This window comes from Mirounga angustirostris, unplaced genomic scaffold (assembly GCF_029215605.1).
Source record: "Mirounga angustirostris isolate CCGP_5_RB_7025 unplaced genomic scaffold, mMirAng1.0.hap1 SCAF_4, whole genome shotgun sequence".
Taxonomy (NCBI): domain Eukaryota; kingdom Metazoa; phylum Chordata; class Mammalia; order Carnivora; family Phocidae; genus Mirounga; species Mirounga angustirostris.
The window spans coordinates 86,188,375-86,211,286 of record NW_026991712.1 but is presented as its reverse complement, the minus strand read 5'-3'; the positions used below and the strand labels follow the sequence as shown (position 1 = coordinate 86,211,286).

General features: G+C 48.9%; 2 protein-coding genes and 1 long non-coding RNA gene across 6 annotated transcripts; 2 read left to right on the top strand and 1 right to left on the bottom strand.

Annotated features, from left to right (window-relative positions):
• Positions 1–2,232: 2,232 nt before the first annotated feature.
• APH1A (aph-1 homolog A, gamma-secretase subunit) lies at positions 2,233–6,045 on the top strand. 2 transcript variants are annotated; one of them, XM_045896736.3, is made up of 7 exons: positions 2,237–2,593; positions 3,141–3,311; positions 3,491–3,564; positions 3,797–3,919; positions 4,073–4,200; positions 4,649–4,772; positions 5,107–6,045. In XM_045896736.3, the coding sequence occupies exons 1-7, from the start codon at positions 2,238–2,240 to the stop codon at positions 5,169–5,171; spliced, it is 1,041 nt and encodes a 346-aa protein (XP_045752692.2). In that variant the 5' UTR covers position 2,237; the 3' UTR covers positions 5,172–6,045. The 2 variants fall into 2 exon arrangements, with proteins under 2 accessions (XP_045752693.2, XP_045752692.2); XM_045896737.3 differs by lacking the exon at positions 3,491–3,564 and having other exon boundaries at positions 2,233–2,593; positions 3,277–3,311.
• CA14 (carbonic anhydrase 14) lies at positions 5,512–12,696 on the bottom strand. Of its 3 annotated transcripts, XM_045896741.3 has the most exons (12): positions 12,592–12,696; positions 12,245–12,345; positions 10,186–10,206; positions 9,071–9,250; positions 8,544–8,686; positions 8,220–8,315; positions 7,972–8,038; positions 7,655–7,812; positions 7,430–7,550; positions 7,166–7,186; positions 6,969–7,053; positions 5,512–6,849 (listed from the first exon to the last, which is right to left on the bottom strand). In XM_045896741.3, the coding sequence occupies exons 2-12, from the start codon at positions 12,297–12,299 to the stop codon at positions 6,786–6,788; spliced, it is 1,011 nt and encodes a 336-aa protein (XP_045752697.1). In that variant the 5' UTR covers positions 12,300–12,345; positions 12,592–12,696; the 3' UTR covers positions 5,512–6,785. The 3 variants fall into 3 exon arrangements, with proteins under 3 accessions (XP_045752697.1, XP_045752695.1, XP_064444544.1); XM_045896739.3 differs by lacking the exon at positions 12,592–12,696 and having other exon boundaries at positions 10,107–10,206; positions 12,245–12,358; XM_064588474.1 differs by lacking the exons at positions 12,245–12,345; positions 12,592–12,696 and adding an exon at positions 10,321–10,557 and having other exon boundaries at positions 10,107–10,206.
• On the top strand, positions 12,668–22,045 carry LOC135364124 (uncharacterized). The gene is made up of 3 exons (XR_010410740.1): positions 12,668–12,852; positions 13,811–18,403; positions 19,143–22,045. It is a non-coding gene; the product is annotated as an uncharacterized LOC135364124 (long non-coding RNA).
• Positions 22,046–22,912: the final 867 nt, after the last annotated feature.

Below are 22,912 nucleotides of genomic sequence, written 5' to 3'. Positions count from 1 at the left end.
CAACGCTGCTGCAACTCTTCTCCCAGGGGGTAGAATTCTCCACCCACTTGCTGTTGGACTAGATCATCAGTTTTTACTGGTCAGCCAGATCTGCCCAGATTAAGAGAGGCAAAGTGGGTTTTGATGCGAACCGGCTTCACTGAGCTCCCCCAGCCCTAGATTAGATCCATTCAGGACTCCCGCTGCCACTACCAAAACAAGCAAACAAGCAAAAAGCCAAACCAAAACAAAAAACCCCAGCCTATCTGGGAGCTTCCTGTCTCCCCTCCTCTCCTTCTTCCCTCCTCAGTCCTCACAACAAGTTCACCCTCCTTTTCACTGTCCCTAACTTACCATCGCCAAGCAGAGTCGAGGCTTATTCACAATCTCTCTTCACAGTCAAAATGTTCTGAGGAAGGGATGAGCATTTTTTCTAGATCGAAAAAATTCCCTCTCCTCTGCCTATCCTGGACTATGAAGTACAGGAGTAACATCAACATCATTGTCTGACACTCAAAGCACTTACTACATTACTTCTGATAAAAATCTCTCAGCCAAGACTAGTTATTTCCTCTCTGGTAAGTACTGACCTCACTTCATTTCTTTCTCTCCTTTCTGGATACAGGATGGAAGAAGGGAGGAAACAGCCTCTTTTCCCATGTAGATGCTATCCCCTTCTCCCACTTTCAGTCACTTGGTATGCTCTCTCCATTCCAGCCCACAGGGCTAGAGTTCATCTCACTCTTCTCTCTGCTTTTATATTTCCCATTTTCATTTGATTCAACTCAGAAACATTTAGTAATGTATATGCTAGGCCTAGTCTGATAGGCAATTCAGGGTCCACTGGCAAGGGAATAAGAGTAGTTATGTTTTTTTAAGAGGAAGTTAATAAATATCTATTCAACATCTACTAAGAGTCAGGCGCTATGAGAGTCTCTGTGGAACCACCGGTGGACAAGATAGGTTTGGCGCCTGCTCTCATCAGTCAGAAGATGCTGTGGTAATACTCAGAAGAGAGATAAGAAGAGCTGTCTTATTCCTATCACCTCCCCTGACTTGGCCACCTCCCCTGACTCAGAAGCAAGACACACTGGAGTTTTGAGCACTGGCCAGGATGTTTCCACCCTCTCAGCCTTTTGGGGGGGAGGATTTGCTTGGTGATGGTGATTTTCCATGTATCTATACAATCTATTCCTTCAGCTCCTTTTAAGAACTTCCTGGAAAAAAATGTAAAATGCTTATGTGGATGTACCCATATGCATTAAGTCATAAATCACTTCCAGGAAGGAAAGGAAACCTGGTTCTCTTTGAACAATTTCTATGTTTTTTTGGTACTTTGATTAGTCTCTCAAAAACAATTTTCCAGATTTCCTCACCTTCCCATTCTGGTACTCTTTTACCTAAATATCCTCCCTAAAGACTGACCTTTGCCCCATCCAGATGAGGTTACAATACCCTCTTCTATTTTAATTTTCTCTCACTCTAATACACACAACCACTGTGCCTTCCCCTAGCCTGAAGAAAAGACACCACTGAGTTCATTTTCAGAAAATAAACGGAGGAAGTATGACCTAAAAGGAACTGTGTGACTTGGCTGGTGTGTGTGTGTGTGTGTGTGTGTGTATGTGTGATTTTCCTTCAGCCCCATAGCTCGAATTGCTTTTTTACAAAGAGTCTTAACTTTGAAATCTTAACACCAAATCCCATGTAACCTCCTTCCTAACATTGCTCTCCAGGCTCCTATTCTCTCCGATTCTCTGGTCATGACAGATGAAGGCTTCATTAGGGATATACTCACTGAATTGCATGTTTCCTCTACTAGCCCGTTGAAAGAATCTTACTTTTAAGTCTAACCTTCATCTCTTAGGCAGTAGCTCAAGCTCGTTTCCTCTCATTCAAGTAAGAACAATACCCGTCCCTATCTCCCTGCACCCTCTATCCTGTGCTTTCTTTGTATTTGTCCTTTAGGTTCCAACAGGATCTTCCCCCCCTCTGCAGCTCTTCAAGAAGACGTAGAATTGCCACTACCCTTCCCCCACAAAATAACGAAAGGAAGACGCAGCCAAGGCCCAACCAGACCCATGAACCCGGGCCAGTCCCGACCCACTCCCTCCTTTCACCCGCTCGAGCCACTCCCGGAACCCAGGTCGAAAGCTCAGTAGGGCAGAAAGACTACAACTCCCAGCAGGTAGTGCCGCCCCGCCCCCGCAGCTCCGCCCCCGCCGATTCTCCGTTGGCCTTCGGGGGGTGGGGATTGGATGGGAGGTGGCCATGGGGCTGCGGCCGGGTTTGTTCCCTCCTCGGCTTCCGTAGAGGAAGTCGCGCGGACCTGTATCTGGGGTTTCGGTGTCCCCCCTCCCCTTCCCCGGGGTCCGGGGGTGACATTGCACCGCGCCCCTCACGGGGTCGCGTCGCCACCCCAAGCGGACTCCCCAGCTGGCGTCCTCCCCCTATCCACCCCTCTTGGCCAGGCTTTCCACCCCGCCCCCGGTTGCCCAGCCATGGGGGCCGCAGTGTTTTTCGGATGCACTTTCGTCGCTTTCGGCCCGGCCTTTGCGCTTTTCTTGATCACTGTGGCTGGGGACCCTCTTCGCGTAATCATCCTGGTCGCGGGGTGAGTAGGGGGTCGACAAGACGCGGGAGGGCGCCAGAGAGAGAGATCCGGAAGGGGCTGGGCGAGCTTGGGAGCCTGAGTTGGGGGAGACAAGTCGGAGGTGAAGATTGGAAAGGGTCGAGTCAGGGGTCTAGATGATTTGCCCTTTCCCGCAGTTGGTTTCCGCCTTCCAGGGATCGCACAGATTCCTCCTATACTCCTCCCGGCGACGTCAGAAGAGGCCCAAGGCCAAGACTCGTGAGGGGGGGTGTGCTGACCTCCGCCGGCCTAAGGGAGGATCCAGGAATGGATACCTCTCCCTACTGTGCGCGTACATTCTGGCTCTCATCGCTCTGAAGACTCATTAATCAGATTTCTGTCCCTTCCCCCGGTCCAGATCCCTACACGACCCCCTTGGTGGAGACACCGATCCTGTCTCTTCCCAGTCTCCCTGACCATCCGGAAGTCTAACTTCCACTTTCCATGCTGCAGCCTTGATTGGTTCCCCTCCTTGATTTCCCTGGCTCTCCCTACCCTGACCTGTCTGATTGCCCGTGTCTTTCCTCAGGGCATTTTTCTGGCTGGTCTCCTTGCTCTTGGCCTCTGTGGTCTGGTTCATCTTGGTCCATGTGACCGACCGGTCAGATGCCCGGCTCCAGTATGGCCTCCTGATTTTTGGTGCTGCGGTCTCTGTCCTTCTACAGGAGGTGTTCCGCTTTGCCTACTACAAGCTGCTTAAGTAAGAAGATGGGATGGTTAGGAGGGGAGAAGGGCAGACGATTGCACTATGAGAAGTGGGGCAGCCCCTGGGTGGTGGGTTTGGAAGAGGAGGCACTAAGGGAGGACGTTAGAGGGAAAGGAGCATTACTGCCCTCCCTCATATTTCCCCTACCCCACCCCACCCCCGCCCCATCCCAGGAAGGCAGATGAGGGGTTAGCATCGCTGAGTGAGGACGGAAGATCACCCATCTCCATCCGCCAGATGGCCTATGGTGAGCCAAGGGAGAGGGACTGGAGGAGGGAGTTGGACACCCCCCTCTCCCAGGGAAGTCGAAAACAACCACGTGTTCTAAGTGGCTGCTGCTTTTCCTTCATACCTGACTTCCAAGGAGGTGGTCTGGAGGGAGAGTAGGTGTGGGGGAATTGCGACTGGGAATGGGGTGGGATCACTGGTAATCAGGCTGTAGAGATCTATGACATTGATGAGACCCTCCTTCCCTCCAGTTTCTGGTCTTTCCTTCGGTATCATCAGTGGTGTCTTCTCTGTTATCAATATTTTGGCTGATGCGCTTGGGCCAGGTGTGGTTGGCATCCATGGAGACTCACCCTATTACTTCCTGACTTCAGGTAAGGCCTGCTTTCTGTCTTGCCTTCATGCCCCATCCATCCCTGGCCCTGATCTGATGTATTAGCCTTCACTGGGAGACCTCTTTGGCTCAACATCTCAGGAGGCTGGGAGAGGATGAGGGATGTAGCTCATCCCCATCTCCCTCCCCGCAGCCTTTCTGACAGCAGCCATTATCCTGCTCCATACCTTTTGGGGAGTTGTGTTCTTTGATGCCTGTGAGAGGAGACGGTACTGGGCTTTGGGCCTGGTGGTTGGGAGTCACCTACTGACCTCGGGACTGGTGAGTTGGGGACATGGGCCCAAGTTAGAGAGAAAAAAGTTTAATGGTGAGTGGGATGGAGGGGAGATATATTCTCACTTCTTAACATTTGAAAATATACCGAGGGAGCAGGCAGAGAGGTAAGTGTTGAGAAGTCTCTCACCTCAGCATCAGTTGTATAACCTGCTCTGGGGATGCTCCGGGAGGAGTTTGAATGGATTAGTCAAACTCTAATACAAATGGCCTGAGGTGAGCAGGAGGGGCAGAAACCTATGAGGGAGCTAAAAATCAAAAGTCCTCTTAACCACAAGATGTTGGTGCCCTGAAGGGAAGGACTGGGGGATTTGAGTGAGCCACCTGGGGCGGGGGCGGGGGGGGGGGGGGAGGTTTGGGTCAAAGGCACGGAGAGAATGTGGGGATTAGGCAGAGAGAGAAGCTAACTTCTTTTCTACCCTTACCCCATCCCTAGACATTCCTGAACCCCTGGTACGAGGCCAGCCTGCTGCCCATCTATGCAGTCACTGTTTCCATGGGCCTTTGGGCCTTCATCACAGCTGGAGGTTCCCTCCGAAGTATCCAGCGCAGCCTCTCGTGTAAGGACTGACTACCTGGACTGATCGCCTGACAGATCCCACCTGCCTGCCCACTGCCCATGACTGAGCCCAGCCCTAGCCCGGGTCCATTGCCCACCATTCTCTGTCTCCTCGTCGGTCTATCCCACCACCTTCAGGGTTTTGCTTTGTCCACTCGTGACCTTTAGTCTCTAGGCTTCACCAGGAGCAGCCTGGGTTCAGCCAGTCAGTGACTGGTGGGTTTGAATCTGTACTTATCCCCACCATCTGGGGACCCCCTTGTTGTCCAGGACTCCCCATGTGTCAGTGCTCTGCCCTCACCCTGCGCAAGACTCACCCCCCTTCCCCTCTGCAGGCCGACGGCAGGAGGACAGTCGGGTGATGGTGTATTCTGCCCTGCGCATCCCACCCGAGGACTGAGGGAACGTGGGGGGGAACCCCTAGGCCTGGGGTGCCCTCCTGATCTCCTCGCCCTGTATTTCTCCATCTCCAGTTCTGGACAGTGCAGGTTGCCAAGAAAAGGGACCTAGTTTAGCTGTTGCTGTGGAGATGAAATTAATGGAGGCTCTAGGGTAGACGAGCTCTCAGTTTCCCAGTACCTCCTCCCCAGACTGGGCGTCTTGGTATTTTTCTCAGGTCTGAGGGGAACCATTTTTGGTGTGATAAAGACCCCAAACTGCGTTTTTCTTTTCTTTTTCTTTTTCTTTCTTTCTCTCTTTTTCTTTCTTTTTTTCTTTTCTTTCCTTCCTTCCTTCCTCCCTTTCTTTCTTTCTTTCTTTCTTTCTTTCTTTCTTTCTTTCTTTCTTTCTTTTTCTTTCTTCCTTTTTTTCTTTTTTTGAATGGGGGAGGGAAGAGGTGCGTTGGAATTCTTCTAACCTCCTTGAACTATATTTTCCTTCCTCAAATTGCTCCTCATGGTGGGGCTTATATCTGTCCACCTTTCCCCTTTGTCCCAGGCCTTGGGGGAAAGGAAGGAAGTGCATGTTTGGGAAACTGGTATTACTGGAACTAATGTTTTAACCTCCTTGACCACCAGCATCCCTCCCCTCCCCAAGGTGAAGTGGAGGGTGCTGCGGTGAGCTGGCCCACTCCAGAGCTGCAATGCCACTGGAGAAGTCAGACTACCATGACATCACAGGGAAGGAGGGCAGATTTTTTTCTAGTTTTTAATTGGGGTGTGGGGGGGTGGGTGGGGAGGTTTTCTATAAACTGTATCATTTTCTGCTGAGGATGGCATGTTCCATCCTTTTAATCAAGGTGATTGTGATTTTGACTAATAAAAAGAACTTTATAATTGTGGGGGAACTTGGCTTTTAAGGGAGGGGATAACATATTAATCGAGATTTCTGTCCTCCCACATCTCTTATCCAACCTCCTTATCTGGCAACCTCTGATCCCCTTCAGCATAGCTTTGGTACAAGGACAGAAATCTGGGCTCATGGTCTCACATGTCAGGAACTTTGGGTTAAGTATTTTCCAGAGGCGGATCTCCCCTTGCAGGACTGAGGTAAAAAGAGTTATTCACCCATGCTTCTTTCCCCCTGTCCTTTGCCCACCTCTGCCTCCTGAGAGATTAAGGAACTCCCCCACTCTCAAAAGCCCCAAAGGAAGACCAGAGGTGGGATTAGAAACTTTAATTTCCAGGTATATTGAGCAAAAAAATATAACCCCAACAGCAACAAGTCTTTTTCCTAAGGGGAGGTCCTGCCCTATATCTAGGGAAAAGGACATAAAGGTAAGGGGGTGGAGGACTTTGGGGGTTACATCCCCAACTTCCCCTACAACTAAACACAGTTTGCTGTCTGCATTGTCAACATAGGGTTGTCCTGATCTATAGGTTTTGAGAGGTCGAAGGCTATCTGCTCTTATTCCACGAACAAGAGCCTGTCCGTGCCTCTCTGTAGGGGCTGTCTGGAGGAAGGAGGGGTGTCTGCCCACTACTCCTACAGTATTTTCTGGCCAGTCCCTGCAGCTCATTTTAGAAGCTCCCTGATTGGCATGAGGGGAAGGCATCCATGATGTCGGTGAGGGAGTCTATGCCTCTGTGGCTCGTGCTGAGGTGAAGACCACGCTTTTCCGGTTTCCTAGCCTCTTCTTCCTGGAAGGGGGAATGGTTCATGGAAATGACTAGTGTCCTAGGTGAAACAGATTAAAGATGGAATAGAGTGATTTTCAGTAGAAAAGAAAGGACCAAAGGAATGGAAAGTAGGACCTCACCGAATCTTCCTAGCGATGAAATAAACAGCCAGTAGAAGACAAAGACAGCCAACCAAGATCCCCACTCCTAAACTCAGCATTTCACCTGAGAGAAACACAGAAGATGTCATCCTAGGACTAACGTAGATACTTAGACCTTCCCTCACTCACTGTGGAGCGCCACTCCCCTCCCCCACACCTGGTTCAGGCTGTCTTACCTGTAGTATACGAGGCCCTCGCTGTAAGGAAGGAAGACATGGGTCAGTGGGACTTGAGCTCCCCATCACAGCTGGGAGCAGGACACTATGCCTCTATGCTGGGGGAGATCATCACCTGGCGCTCGGGGTGGGGGTATTCCCAGTCCAAGCAAGTCCTAGAAACTCCTTCCCGTCCTAGCCTGCCTTTTCTTCCCAGAGGCTCCCTAGTTCCTGCCACCAAGTCCCCCAATTTCCCATCTCCTTTTCCAAGCCCTATGCAGTCACCTTGGATGAAAGAAGCAAAGACTGTTCGCTGATTGAGAGGCTGGGGGGCTCGGTAGTTCCGTACCAGGAGCTTAGAGGGCTCCTCTTCTGTGGAGAACAACGTCTCCTGAAGCTCTTCCAGCTGAGGAGTAGAAGAGTGGGATTAAGGGAGAAGTGTCACTCACTTTGTGGAGTGGGAAAGGGTCTGAGGTTATGTCTCTGCTGCCTCACCTCTCCACCACTCACCTGTCCCATCGAAATCTGAGCCCTTCGACGGAAGACTGTCCAGAGCACACTCTGGTAGCAGGGGGGTGTGGTGAGCGAGCCATTGTAGCGGAAGAACTGGTCCAGCTGTGGGGGGAGCAGCTCTCCCACGTTGAAGGGAGGCACTGAAGTCTTCTGATCTGGAGGAGATCAGACTAGGACTCCTCTTTCCCTCACTGTACCCCAGCTTACCTAGATAGCACTCCCAGAAGCAAAGCCCCTGGCCCCTAACTCATTGTCATCCCAGGCTTCATAGGCCTTTTTGGGGAAGTGCCCCTGAAGTCTAATCTCAGGCTCACCTTTATGCCTAATTTCATGCAAGTGACTCAGGATGTGTTCATAAACTGGATTCTTGGTCTCACCCACCTGGGAAGGGAGAGAGTTGGGGATGAGTCCGTGTTTGGAGTAAGACGTTCACACATGGAGTAAACAGTCAGAGTGGGTTGCTGACTAGCCTAGGGAGGGAGAGCAGCAAAAGACATGGGCAGAATAGGACTGAAGGGGGCAGAGAGGGCGAGAGACCTGGGAGGGACTGGGGGCCACTGACCTCAATGAGGATGCCCAAGACAGCCAGGCCCTGAGGCTTTGGAGCGGCCTCACTCAAGCTGTCATAGGAATCAGAATCATAATGTACAATGTGGAGCTGAGGGAGAGGAGAGGGAATGAAATCATTTAATGTTTCTCCACTACCCCTTCCCAAAAGCTCTGACCCTAGCCACCACCACCTCCACCTCCAGCGTGCCCTAAACCTGTCCCACAAAGGCTGGCCTCATCCTCCAAGTATGACTCTTCTCAGTTTCCAGATCCTTCCATTCTCTGGCACCGACCATGCCTGTCACTATGTCCCAGTCCAAGCCTTGCTCCCTGGTACCTCCGCAGCTGTGGCTTCACTGTTGATCTGGTGCTCTGATCCGCCCAGGGACCCTGTCTCACCCCAGTGCAGGTGGAGCTGGGCAGCTACATATTTTCGAGGAAGTCCCTCCAGATACATGGTAGGGGGCAGAGAGAGTTGCACTGTGAGGAAAAGAGAGCAAGCTAGGGTTGGTGGAGGAGTGTGGCCACATTCCCACCCCTCCGATGCCACTGCTCCTTGGGAGACTCGGGCCAGCCTTTTCTACCTCCCTCCCCCAGTAGCACCCAGTCCTTCCCACCACTGCTTTTCCAGCATAGCTCTCCCTTTCTCAGTGAGGATCAAGTTGATGTTATGATGCTGAGTCCACCCTGATTGTAGACATTCACTCCCCACCTTTGGCTTTAAGGAACCACATCCCCATTCTCACATGTCTGAATTTGTAGATGAAGCCTTCTAGGAATTTAGAAGTTAGGCAAATGCTTCTTTTCCCTGACTCCTAAGATTGGAACTGGAGTTTACACCTCCTTGGAGCCTGGGCTTTTTACCTGTGTGGCCATTGTTGTGCAGGTCCAAAGGCTCAGTGCTAGGCTGGTCATATCCATGGGGCTGCAGAGCGGGCAACTCAGGGTCAAAAGTCACACTGTCTGTCTGGATATTGATGGGGGATTGGGCATTGCTTCCACACTCAGGGTAAGAGGCTGGCCAGTGGTCTTGACCATGTGGGCCTGGTGGGGATTACCACGGACATTTGTCCTACCCTCCAAGCCCCAGCCACCCTTCAGGAACTACCCCCCAACCCTGGCGAAGACCCCAGTTGTGCAGGGCTAGGTGAGGCAGGGGTCCCTGCTGGACTTGATGCAGCAGCACCCTTCACCTTCCCTGAGGCAGTGAGGACTCCCCAGCTCTCCTCATAGACTACTCCTGATAGAGTAGTGGCTTTTACTTACCTGTAGTTTGGGGACAAGAAAGCTGAATGAAAGGAAAAGGGGATGAATAGAAAACCTGCATGCCTGGAGAGGTGGGACTAGAACAGAGGCAGGAAAGCTGGGGGAAAAATGATCCTAGAAAGAGCAAGTCTCCTTGGGAGCCCCCTTATGAAGTGGCCTGGGGATTGCATTCCCTCTGCTGACTTCCCACCATTCATTTCTTGCTCTCACACAGGACCTTGCGTTGGCTCTGGAATTCGCTTGCTAGTCAGCAGTTCAGGGGACACCCCCACCAGGGTCACCAACTATCCTGCCAGACTCTTCCTCACCCCTGACCTCAGGCTCTGTCCCAATTCCAGATGCAAGGAGGATCTATGAGGTCAGAAAAAGAGCCAGGAAGTGGATGGGCAGCTAAGCTCAGTATTCCTTTCCCTACCTGGTTTCCTCTCCACTCCAGCTCCCTCATTCCCACACAGACTGACGGAGGACATCACTGGTCTTTCTGCTGAATCGGGGGTGGGGGTGGAGGGGTGGGGGCAGGATTTGACAGAACAGGGTCTAGGAGTCATTGACGTAAAAAGTTGGGCCGGGGGGCCTGGGGGGGCAGGAGGAGCTAGGGTCAGAAGCTAAAGAAACTAAAGGGAACTCCCCACACACTCGACAGCAGTCTTCCCGGCAGGTGAAGAGGTCCCAGTGTGGAAGGGGGAGCGGAAGGCCTTGGGTTCTGCGCTCACCCTCATATGTCCAGTGTTGACCTGCAAGGCAGAGAGAGCGGGGTTGCAGCCAGCGCAGCGGCGGGGGGGGGGGGGGGGGGGGACGACAGCGTGGGCCGGCACTCTCCCTCCCGCGGACGCTCTGTGCCGCCCCACCTCGCTCTGTTCTCTCTCCACCCTCCTCCGCGAGCACTTCCCGAAGGAAGCCCTGAAACCGGACACCTCGGCGGAAAGGTCGGGGGGCCGATTTAAAATCGCCGGCCGGGCAGTGCAGGCGCGTGCTGAGGAGAGGGGGAGGAGAAGGGGAAGGGAGTAGAGAGAGCCCGGAGACTAAAATTAACCTGGACCCAAAAGTGCAGCTTGCCCCGGTCCTCACTGTTCTCCAGCCGGGGCCAAGCCAGTCCGACACTTAGAAGATTAGGGTGAGGTGAGCGCGTGGACAGAGGGTTTGGAGGAGAGGGACTAGAACCCGGGGGGGGGGGGGGGGGAAGGAGGTTGTGTGGGGGGGATGGTGCTACCCAGGGGAGAAGGGCCATTATTCATCTGCTCTAAAGCGTCGTGTCAGGCGCGTGAGGCGACGCCCTTGGCTGTGAATTAACACTGAAGTTCCTCCTAGGGTCCTAGCAGCTCTAAAGGAAGCCTTCCCCGTTAGCGGGAGCCTCTGCTCTCTAGATTCCCAGATGGCTAGGGAAGGTGGGAGTCGGGGCAGGGTCCCCGCCACGTTGAGGGTGGTGGGTGGCCCAGGCAGCGAGGCTGGCAGAGACCGGCTGAAAGTGAAGCATTGTGTGTGGAAGGGAGAGCTGCCAGCCGGGTCACATGCCAGCCTCTCCTGCAGCCCTATCTCAGGCTGAAAGGCTGGGGGTCTGCTGGTCCAGGCTCACGCAGGGCCAATGGCTTGCGCCTTCCTGCCGCTTTTCTCTGGATTATTCCAATACTAGTTCAAATTCAAGCTCTGGGGGAAAAAAATTCGAAATTCCTTCCTCTCTCTCTCTTATTCTCAAATTCCTCAGACTTCTGAGATATCCTTGATCTCATCCTTAGGCTCTTGTTCTGACCCACCCCTTGGTTCAGACAACTCTGAAAAGCAGCCCAAGGGGGAGGGCTGGAGGCAGCGTCTCACTCACCAGCTCCATGGGACACTCAAGTCAACTTGAATTCCCCAGTTCCATTTAGTGCAGGCTGACAGCCTTGCTTTTCCCCTCCCACCAAATCCTCAACATGCTGATTCTTCATCTCTTCCTCTTCTTTCCCTGTTTTTTTCTTTTCCCTCAGATGCACTTTCCAGCTTTCCATTTGGCTGGCCCCCTCACCCCATCCTCCTCCCTGCATTCCCCTGCTGTTCTTCAGGCCCTTCCCCTCACCCCCTGCTCTTCCAAGGGATCTTGATTACACACCTGCTGTGTACTGGATTCTGTGCTAGACCTAGAAAACACAAAAATAAGGGGTGGGGGTCCTGGGAACACTTGGGAGCACCCAGAAGCCTGGTCTCCCGAGTCCTCCTCATGTCCTGGGAGCTTCTGAAAGTCCTTTGTAAGCTGTAAAGGGCCCAACAGTGTTGGCTGTTATTGCTACTGCTTGCAGGGAGAAACTGGGAAACCAGTCGCCCCATAGAATCAAGAGTGGACATTGGCCATGCAGTTCATAGTTGGGGATCAGGGTCTGAGTTAGTCAGGAGGTGCAGGGGTATAGAGTCCTCTCTATTTTTTCACTCGCTGCCTCCTTGGCTCGCTAGTTGAGGGAGTTCAGAAATAAAGAAGGCCTGGGAGGGCTGCCTGGGACTAGGGCGGTGCAGGAAAGAGTGCGGAGAGCGATTCCCGCAGTGTGTGTACACATCCTGCTCCCCAGCTAGTTCCCCAACCCTCCCCCCCATCCCCACAAACAGCAAGGCTGGACAAGCAAAGGGGGAAGAAGGAAAGTGCTCTTCTCCCCACTCCTCTCTCTTCCCCCACATCCCTGAGTCTATTATTCAAGCTCCTAGGCTTCCTTTTATAGCCCCCCACCCCCCTGCCGCTCCATTAAGGAAACCTAGAGCATGTGGATATCAGCACAGACAGACACACAGACATCCAGATGTACCTACCCCCTTCGGCAGCCAGGATCCAAATCACCTCCAGCAGGAGAGTGAAGAACAACATGGTATCCCCAGAAGAAGCAGGTACTGGGAGTTTGGGGACTAGAGGACTAGGGTTGGCAGAGAAAGAGGGGGGGGAGAGGGAGAGAGAGAGAGAGAGGGAGGGAGAGGGAGAGGGAGGGAGGGACAGAGAGAGAGTGAGAGAGGAGTTTCTTGGACCTGAGCTGATTGTATTTATCTCTTTTTCTCTTGCTGTCTCTATGAGCTTCCAGAGGATTTGGTTTTCAGTAGGGTACCGAAGGGTTTTGGGTCCCTAGGACAAATCTCTCGCTGCCTCTCTCTCTTTTTTCATCTACCTCTACAGTCTTCACTCCACTTGCTGGCCAGCGACTTCACAATCGCCTCCTGCTTTTAAGGTGGCTCTGGACGAGTGTTTGTGGTGGTGGTGCGGGGAGGGGGGGGTGCTGCCTGGGTCGCTGGCGAACAGCTCCTTAAATAGCCGATTAGGCATGCAGAGTTGGAGCTCGCGGCGGGTTCACAGGAGCCCGGGCCCTGGCTCAGGCGCCCAGCTGGGGTGAGCTCTTCCTTCCTCTGCTCTTCTCATGGGCACTGTCCAGGTGGGTGTCCCCTGGAGCGGGCCTGGGCCACGGGAGGAGGGCTTGGGGGTCCAATCCAGCCCCCTCAGGGGGACACTGTGTTCTCATTCCCCGTCTGGCTTCTCCGAGGAGCAACTCCCCTGGGTGGCATGGGGCAGTGGGTGGGAAGACCTGTTCGCTGTCCCCTGCAGAATATGAACTGCCCCGGAATAGGAAGGGTCCAGAGTTCGGAGATAGGAGTTGGGGACTCAGGGTGCAGGTGGAGGGTAGGAAGTCAAGGGCTAAAACCTAGCTTGTGGAAAATAAAGAAGAGAAATGAGGCAAGAGAGCTTGTTTGGACCGATCTCTTCCTGCGCCTGTCACCACCCCCTTCCCACGGTGAGGCCTGGGTCCACGTGCCTGTGCGGCCTGGGTGGGGGGGTGGTTTTGTTTGCTGTATAAAGCCCATTTGTGTGCCCAGTGGGGGAGGGGCTGCAGCAGCACCACGGAGAGACAGCGGCTGCAACTGCCAGACCCGGCCACCTCCCTCCCCAGGGAGCCCAGATCTAGGGCGGCTTTTGTCATTGAAGAGGACACTGACCCCTGGCAGGGAGGCCAGGGCAGGAGGAGAGATGGGGAGACCTTTGAAACAATCATTACCACCGTAAAAAAAAAAAAAGGCGGACTCTAGAGAAAGGGAGGGGAGGGAGTAGAGAGAGACCATGTGATCTAGTTGGAAGTGGGGCCCAGGGTCTTCCCTCCTGCTCAACAAAGGGCTGAGGCCGGACATGTGGGACTGAGTGAAATCTGCCACCAGAGAGCTCGATGAGTAGAGCATAGGCTGCTGGGTCTCAGGAATGTGGGCTGGTGCCTGTTTCCCCACGGGACTGGAAATCCCGATCGGAATGTACATCCTAAAGCCCTCATTAGAGAATGTGAAACACACAGATAATTTCAAGCTAGACACTGAGACCTCTTTCTCCTCCGTGCCCTTCACCAGAGTTACCAGCCCTGAGGAGGCACCCATTTGAGCTCCCTCTGCACTTGTCCCTCCTGCCAAGAAGCAAGAAATAGCCAAAACAAAGGGAGCAGAAGCTAAATAAGGAAGCAGGATAAAAGCCAAATGAACAGAATAATGCATGTGCTGGATCATCAGTGCCCACTGAGGCAGGAGTTGTCATGCCTTTCTGGTCCCTGTGATTGATGTGCGAAGCAAAACCATTTGGAGGATGTCATTTCCTTCTTCATTTTCTCATCACCCACAGAATTATTTTTCCCTTACAAGGCGCATTTTATGTTTTGGGGTTTCCCCAAAGCCCCACCCCTCTCATCTAAGAAGAATAAAAGGCATAAAGTGTAAACTAGACATCCTGGGAATCAGGATAGTTAACACAGAGAAACAGAGAAAGGAAGAAAAGCAGAGACATCTATTGCATGGGAGGAAAGAATGGGCCTGGACAGAATGACCTCGCTAGGTCAGAGTCCCCGTCCAGCGGCTGTGGCTGTAATTCAGCTTCCCCAGGCAGATAGTGTGTCTTGCCAGGCGCCACCTCCTGGTTGTCTCATGAATTTTTTCTTTTGGTAATTTTTTAAAATTTTAATTTAAAATGTGTGTGTGTGACTGCTTCGGGGAAGTGTTTCACTGCTGGTGGGATTTGGGATTTTGCCTCCAGAAATAAACATTGTTTCACAAAAATGTCTTAGCCCCAAATCAGCACCTTCCCACTTCTGAGTGAGCAGCCTCTCCAGGCCCTCGTGCTTCCCCAGTAGACAAAGACCTTGGTTTCTGGGAGGGAGGGAGTAAGGAGGCAAGCACCGTCCTCCAGGCACTTGCCTTTATTTTGCTCTTTGGCTCTACTATGGATATTTCTGTAGTCACCAAGCTAATTTGGAGTAGGTGTCAAGAGGACCCTTCTATGTTAAAACAAAACAAAATGCCATCCCACCCCCCCCACTCCCTTCACCTTAGTAGCTACTCAAACTCTGGTACCTTTGTTTTAATTCCTACTTCTCTCTCCAGCACATTCCTTACCCCGGAGTTGGCTAAACCCAAGGCATTCCACTGCCTTCTGGCGCCATCTCCTGTCCTTTCAAATGCAGTGAAATGTGAACAGGTCAGAGAATCAAATGTCCAAGTGTGGTTGGTGGCTTTTTGGTTTGTTTTTTCTTTCTTTCTTTTTTTTTTTTTTAAAGATTTTATTTATTCATTTGAGACACAGAGATACAGAGAGAGAGAGAGAGCATGAGCAGGGGGGGAGACAGAGGGAGAGGGAGAAGCAGGCTCCCTGCTGAGCCAGGAGCCCGATGTGGGGCTCGATGTGGGGCTCGATGTGGAGCTCGATGTGGGGCTCGATGTGGGGCTCGATGTGGGGCTTGATCCCAGGATCCTGGAATCATGACCTGAGCCGAAGGCAGATGCTTAACCATCTGAGCCACCCAGGCGCCCCTGGTTTGTTTTTTCTTAAAAGTTCTTTTTACTTTATTATTATTTTTCTTACTTAAGGAATCTCTATACCCCACGTGCGGCTAGAACTTACAACCCCCAAGATCAAGAGTCGGCATACTCTTCAAACTGAGCCAGCCAGGCATCCCATTAAGAGGTCCTTTTAAAAAGGATATTTAGGAGCGCCTCTGCCGCTCCCCCTGCTTGTGCATGCTCTCTCTCTCTGTGTGTCAAATAAATAAATAAAATCTCTTTTTAAAAAAGGATGTTTAAACTCAATAAATGTCCTAAATAGTCTAAAACACCTTACAAAAGCCCACTAGGTACTGAGTTTGTGTGGTGGGGTATACAAGAGTCAGTGTGGGAGGGAGGCAGATCAAAAAGAAAGGAGGGGCACCTGGGTGGCTCAGTCAGTTAAGTGTCTGCCTTCTGCTCAGGTCATGATCCCAGGGTCTTGGGATCAAGCCCTGCATCAGGCTCCCTGCTCAGCGGGGAGTCTGCTTCTCCCTCTGCTCCTCCCCCTCCTCCTGCTCTCTCTCTCAAATAAATAAATTAAAAAAACAAAACAATACAAAAACAAAAAAAGGCGAATGGCCAACACAGGAACTTAAGCAATACAGTTGGTAACGAGAAAAGAGAATCAATGAGGTGACAATTAGATGGAATTCGATTTCTTTTTTTTTTTTAAGATGTTATTTATTTGACAGAGAGAGACACAGTGAGAGAGGGAACACAAGCAGGGGGAGCGGGAGAGGGAGAAGCAGGCTTCCTGCGGAGCAGGGAGCCGGATGCGGGCTCAATGCGGGGCTCGATGAGGGGCTTGATGCGGGGCTTGATGCGGGGCTTGATCCCAGGACCCTGGGATCATGACCTGAGCTGAAGGCAGATGCCTAACGACTGAACCACCCAGGCGCTCCTGGAATTCGATTTCTTAAAAGAGCAAGCAACTGGGGCGCCTGGGTGGCTTAGTTGGTTAAGCGACTGCCTTCGGCTCAGGTCATGATCCTGGTGTCCCTGGATCGAGGCCCGCATCGGGCTCCCTGCTCGGCAGGGAGTCTGCTTCGCCCTCTGACCCTATCCCCTCTCATGTGTTCTTTCTCTCTCATTCTCTCTCTCTAATAAATAAATAAAATCTTAAAAAAAAAAAAAAGAGCAAGCAACTTTGTGCCATGAAATAATGTAGACCCAGAGATATTCTAATTTGGTAGATAATCACATTTATTATCACACGCTTGTCTCCTAACACATGAGTACTGAAGCCCCTTAAGCAAACACAAGAGCTTAAGAATTGAGGTCAAAGTAAAAACAAACAAACAAACAAAGAACAAAAAACAAAAGAATTAAAGTCCAAGTAATTTGGGAGAGGAGTGGTCAGAATTCTGGATCATTTTCTCAGCTTTCCAGTTCACATTCCCCAACAAATGCAATGTGAGACTATTGTAGACAGAAGACAGGTAAGTTTGTGGTCTGCAATCTTGCAACTTTATTTAAAAAGGAGTAATTGTGGGGCACTTGGGTGGCTCAGTTGGTTTAAGTGTCTGCCTTCGGCTCAGGTCATGATCCCAGGGTCCTGGGATGGAGCCCCGCATGGGGCTCCCCGCTCAGCGGGGAGTCTGCTTCTCCCTCTGCCCCGTCCCCACCCCCACCCCCCACCCCTGTTCATTCATGCTCTCCTGCATCCTCACTCTCTCAAATAAATAAATAAATAAATAACATCTTAAAAAATAAAAAGGAGTAATTTTGTGTCCTGCACTGATTCCGTGTCCAGGTCACTGTCTGGTACGTACATATTTGCTGAATGAATGACTAAATCTAGTCATTGGAACATTTATTTACTTTCTTTCTGTCTTTGGTATTTTGCGGAATTTTAGACCAGAAGGGTTCTCAGGCATCATTCCAACTCTCCCTGTGAAGGCAGAGTTTTGAGGGGCTTAGGGATTCTCTCATGGTTAGACACAGGGCCGCTAAGCTGAACCAGGGCAAGAGCACAGACCCCGTTGGACTTCCTACTACACTACTGGTTCTCAAACATCAGTGTGCATCAGAACACATCTGGAAAGTGTGCATCTGGAAAGCTTGTTTAATTACAGATTTCTGGGCCTCCCTCCCATAGTTTCTGATTCTGTAGGTCTGGAGTATGTCCAGAGAATTGCATTTGTAGCAAGTCCTCAGGTGATGCTGATGGTCTAAGGGGACCCCACTTGAGAACCAAAGCCCTACACCAACTGGAATAGGGAAGGTAGTAGGAAGTTTGCCATTCTTGGTAGGGCTTCCAGCATCTGGAATTGTTATTTGCAGTCATCTTTATAGAGATGAGCCACAATACCTTCACTAGTTTACAATCATATATTGAGGACTTCTAGATGCTAGGCACCATGCCATGCCCTAGAAATAAAAAATTAACAAGAGGTAATCCCAGCCCTCAAGAATTTCACAATCTCTTAAGGGCTATAGATACCTTACCCAATTACTAGACTGCAGCACTGAGGAGTTCTGAATAATGGTAGAGCAAAATGTTATGGGAATCAAAGAAGATGGGAAACTAGTGGTGAGGTTTTCTTTACCTGATACCAACAATCTTTCCGCAGAATAGGAGCAGGTCCTAGAGTTATATGTAACAACAAAAAATTCCACTCCAAGGCAGGCAGGTTCGTGTTTCACTGTCTTGGAGAGTGACACCAAAGGATAGGTTCTGTCAAAGCAGGATTCTCCTTAATACATTTTATAAATTGCTTCCTCTGCAAGTAGGAAAGAAAAAGGATAGCAGGGTGCTCTGGAATTGTAGTTATCTGTTCTGTCTGCTCTGGTGGCTGCCTCATTCTGCCTGTCTTCTTCCTTTTCTCCTTATTCTCTACCATTTGTCTAACTTAAATGAACGTTGTATACCAACCCAAGCAAAAGATATTAACACTTTTTTTTTAAAGATTTTATTTATTTATTTGACAGAGAGAGAGAGACACACACAGCGAGAGAGGGAACACAAGCAGGGGGAGCAGGAGAGGGAGAAGCAGGCTTCCCGCGGAGCAGGGAGCTCATTGCGGGGCTCGATCCCAGGACCCCGGGATCATGACCTGAGCCAAAGGCAGACGCTTAACTACAGAGCCACCCAGGCGCCCCAGATATTAACACTTCTACCACTTCCCTTCCATGGTGAGAAGATTCTAGTTAAAGATATTTTTTTCTTTGTTTTTCAAGGAACTGTTATGTCTGAATCACTATAGGAATAAGAATCAGGGGATAATATAATAGTGTAATCTTGTTACAATGGGTAACTTATTACTGGTTTAAATCATCCCCCAGATAAGAAGTCTGTTCTCATTTCAGATTGTGACAAATGATTTGGATTTCTTTGAAATCTTATAAGAGAAAGAGTTTGCTGTGTTTTCATGCACATCTTATTTGATCTCAAAATAGCTATACATTTTATTTATTTATTTGTCAGAGAGAGAGAGAGAGCACAAGCAGGGGGAGAGGGAGAAGCAGTCCCCACTGTAGCTATACATTTTTTAAGAGGACATGAATCTTAAAAGGTAAAGTGACTTGGCTGAAGTCATATAGAAATTCTACTGGGACAAAGAATCAGGTTCTGACTGACCCCTCACTCAAAATGTGTTAAAATGGAGCACCTGGGTGGCTCAGTTGGTTAAGCGTCTGCCTTCGGCTCAGATCATGATCCCAGGGTCCTGGGATTGAGTCCTGCATCGGGCTCCCCGCTCAGCGGGAACCTGTTTCTCCTTCTGCCTGCCTGCCTGTCTGCCTACTTGTGATCTCTCTCTCTGTTTCAAATAAATAATAAAATCTTTAAAAAAGTGTTAAAATAATTTAAAAAACAAAAAACCTTTAAGGAAAATTGAGAATTTTTTTTAATAGAGGACATTTCTGGTTCCAGCTGCTGCTCCCGCCTCAATTAATTCCCTGCAGTAGCTGAGGAGGCATTGCTCGGAGGAGGAAATCCAAAACCCAACAAAAGCTTCAAGTCATTTCTAAGGAACATCCGCAAAAGTGAAATACATCTATTAATGAGCTCGTAGATCCTGCATTCTTTCTACTGTTCTACTGTCCAACGCATTTATCATTTTAGGTATGACATATATATAATTAAGTAGTACTCTCGCAGGTTGGTTATAAATCTATTCACATTGGGAAAAATTGACTTTTTTTGCTCCTTCTAAAAAAAATAAAATAAAAAGGAGGGACACCTGGGTGGCTCAGTCGGAAGCTCAGATCTTGATCTTGGTATTGTGAGTTCAAGCCCCACTTCATGTTTTGTTTTTTTTTTTAATTTTTAAAAAAGATTTTATTTATTTATTTGACAGAGAGAGAGAGAGAGGACAAGCAGGGAGAATGGCAGGCAGAGGGAGAAGCAGGCTCCCAGATGAGCAAGGAGCCTGATGTGGGACTTGATCCCAGGACCCTGGGATCATGACCAGAGCTGAAGGCAGATGCTTAACCGACTGAGCCACCCAGGCATCCTTACTTTATTATTTTTTAATTATACAGGTAATACCTGATGAATTTAGGGAAAATAGGAGATTCAAAAAAGAAAAGAAAATAACATCACTTAAAATTCCTTCAATTAGAAATAACTGTGGGCGCCTGGGTGGCTCAGTCAGTTAAGCGACTGCCTTTGGCTCAGGTCATGATCCTGGAGTCCTAGGATCAAGTCCCGCATTGGGCTCCCTGCTCAGCAGGCAGTCTGCTTCTCCCTCTGACCCTCCCCCATCTCATGCTCTCTTTCTCTCTCTCAAATAAATAAATAAAATTAAAAAAAAAGAAATAACCGTGTTAATATTTGGTATTTTACAAACGTTTTTCTATGAAGTTACATCTAAATGCATATTTTGGGGCACCAGGGTGGCTCAGAAGGTTAAGCATCTGCCTTGGGCTCAGGTCATGATCCTGGGGTCCTGGGATCAAGCCCTGTATCTGAACCCGGCTCCCTGCTCAGCGGGGAGTCTGCTTCTCCCTCTCCCTCTCCCTCTCTCCACTTGTGTGCTCTCTCTCTCTCTCTCCAGTGAATAAATAAAATCTTTTAAAAAAAGGAATGCAGGGCGCCTGGGTGGCTCAGTTGGTTGAGCGACTGCCTTCGGCTCAGGTCATGATCCTGGAGTCCCGGGATCGAGTCCCGCCTCGGGCTCCCTGCTCTGCAGGGAGTCTGCTTCTCCCTCTCCCACTCCCCGTTTGTGTTCCCTCTCTCGCTGTGTCTTTCTCTGTCAAATAAATAAATAAAATCTTTAAAAAAAAATGAATGCATACATTTTATGTGTATAAATATTGTACTTTTTACACAAATGGGACCATATCATACACATATTTGGCCTGTAACCTTTTTTCCTAACATTATTTTGTGAACATTCTTCAATGTCAATAAACATGTCTCCCTGTTTTTCTTTCTTTTGCTTTAATAGATGGCTTGTTCCTTTCTTTAATTACAAAAGGAATGAGACCTACATATTAAATTATTGAACACATATAAAACCCAGTATATATTCATATTCACTAGAGCTACAAAGTATTATCACTTTTAGAAAATTCTTTAATTATAATTTACATTCACTTCTTCCCCTACTAATCTTATATTTATCAATATGCTAACTAAGCAGAACATAGTAACCTCACATGTGTTTTTGGAGTTACTCTAAGCACCAGATATGTTTGGATTTTTTGATAGTTAAATGTTTATACTTCATAATGAACTCAATCAAAGAAGTTCACTATGAGCCCACTCTCCCCTTCTCTGTCATCAATTTATTTTAATTTTTAAAATTTTTTTTAAAAAGATTTTATTTATTCACCTGACAGAGAGAGACATAGCAAGAAAGGGAACACAAGTGGGGGAGAGGGAGAAGCAGGCTTCTTGCCGAGAAGGGAGCCCGGTGTGGGGTTCAATCCCAGGGCCTTGGTATCATGACCTGAGCCAAAAGCAGATGCTTAATGACTGAGCCACCCAGACACCCCTCTGTCAACAGTTATTTAAACTTCATAGTATTGTATAGAAATAACCTAGTATATTTATCCAATCCTCTGCCTTGGGATTGCTTGAGTTTTTTTTTTTTTCTTCAGTTTTTATCTGTAACAATACTTCAATGGGAATATTCTTGTTCATACATATTTACACACTGTCCAATTGTTTCCTAGAATTGCAAGAGGGTCTATGCTTTTTATTTTAACTTTTTATTATGAAAAAGTTCAAACTCAACCCTTTTAAAAAATATATTTATTATTTGAGAGAGAGAGCATGCGTATGGTGGGGGTGGGCAGAGGGGTAGGGAGAGAGAGTCTTAAACAGACTCCACGCTGAGCATGGAGCCTGACGCAGGGCTCGATTTCACGACCCTGAGATCAGGACCTGAGCAGAAGCCAAGATTCGGGTGCTTAACCAACTGCACCACCCAGGCGCCCCCAATCCTTTTAAAAAGTCAGGTTAATGAAGGTGTAACTTATATACAGTAAAATTCATCCTTGTAAGTGTACAGTTCTATGTGTTTTGACAAATGCATACATTCACGTAACCACCATCATAATCAAGATACAGAACCCTGCCGCACCATAATTCCCTTGTGCCCTTTGTAGTCAGCTTCTCTTCCCACACTCATCCTTTAGTAACTACTGATCTGTTTTCTGACCCTATAATTTTGCCTTTGCCTTTAATATATAAGACATATAAGAATGTCTTATATATTAAATTATACAGTATGTAGACTTTTTTTTTTAAGATTTTTTATTTATTTATCTGAGAGAGAGAATGGGAGACAGAGAGCATGAGAGGGGGAGGATCAGAGGGAGAAGCAGACCCCCTGCCGAGCAGGGAGCCCGATGCGGGACTCGATCCCGGGACTCCAGGATCACGACCTGAGCCGAAGGCAGTCGCTTAACCAACTGAGCCACCCAGGCGCCCCAGTATGTAGACTTTTGAGGCTGGCTTCTTTCACTTAGCATTCATTCATGTTGTTGCATATCAGAAATTTGTTGCATTTTATTGCTGAGTTTTTCCACTCTATGGATGTACCATTGTTTATCCACTTACCAGTTGAAGAACATGTGGGTTGTTTCTAGTTTTTCACAACCAAGAATCAAACCACTATAAACATTTGGGTAAGAGTTTTTGAATGAACCTACTTTTTTATTGTTCTTGAATGGGAGTAGTAGTGGGAGTGAACACCCTGTGCTGGGTTGTATGGTAAGTGTATGTTTAACTTTGTAAAAAACAGCCAAACTGTCTGTCATAGTGGTTGTACTGTTGTTCATTCCCACCAGCAATGTGTGAGAGCTCCAGTTGCTCCAGCCTTTGGCATTGTCAGGGTTATATATATACATGTACATTCACACACACATATATAGGTATATGTATATACATAAAGCAAAATAAAACAACAACAAAGTAGCCACCCTAATACATGTGTTGTGGTATTTCTTTTTAGTTTGGGGTGTGCACCTTTTTTGTTTTTTTTTTTTTTTGCTATATTTTTTGTAATATTGCCCTCCATAAAGGTTATACTCCTCCAAACGTATATACATGAGTTGTCACTCTTTCCTTCTTTCTCTGGAGAGATGGACAAAGGACCCTACAATTGGTGTTCCAGGACTAGGCAGAAATTTAGTATTTTTCTCTCTCATGACCTTTTAGCTATTTCACAGAAATAAAATTCACCTGTATCA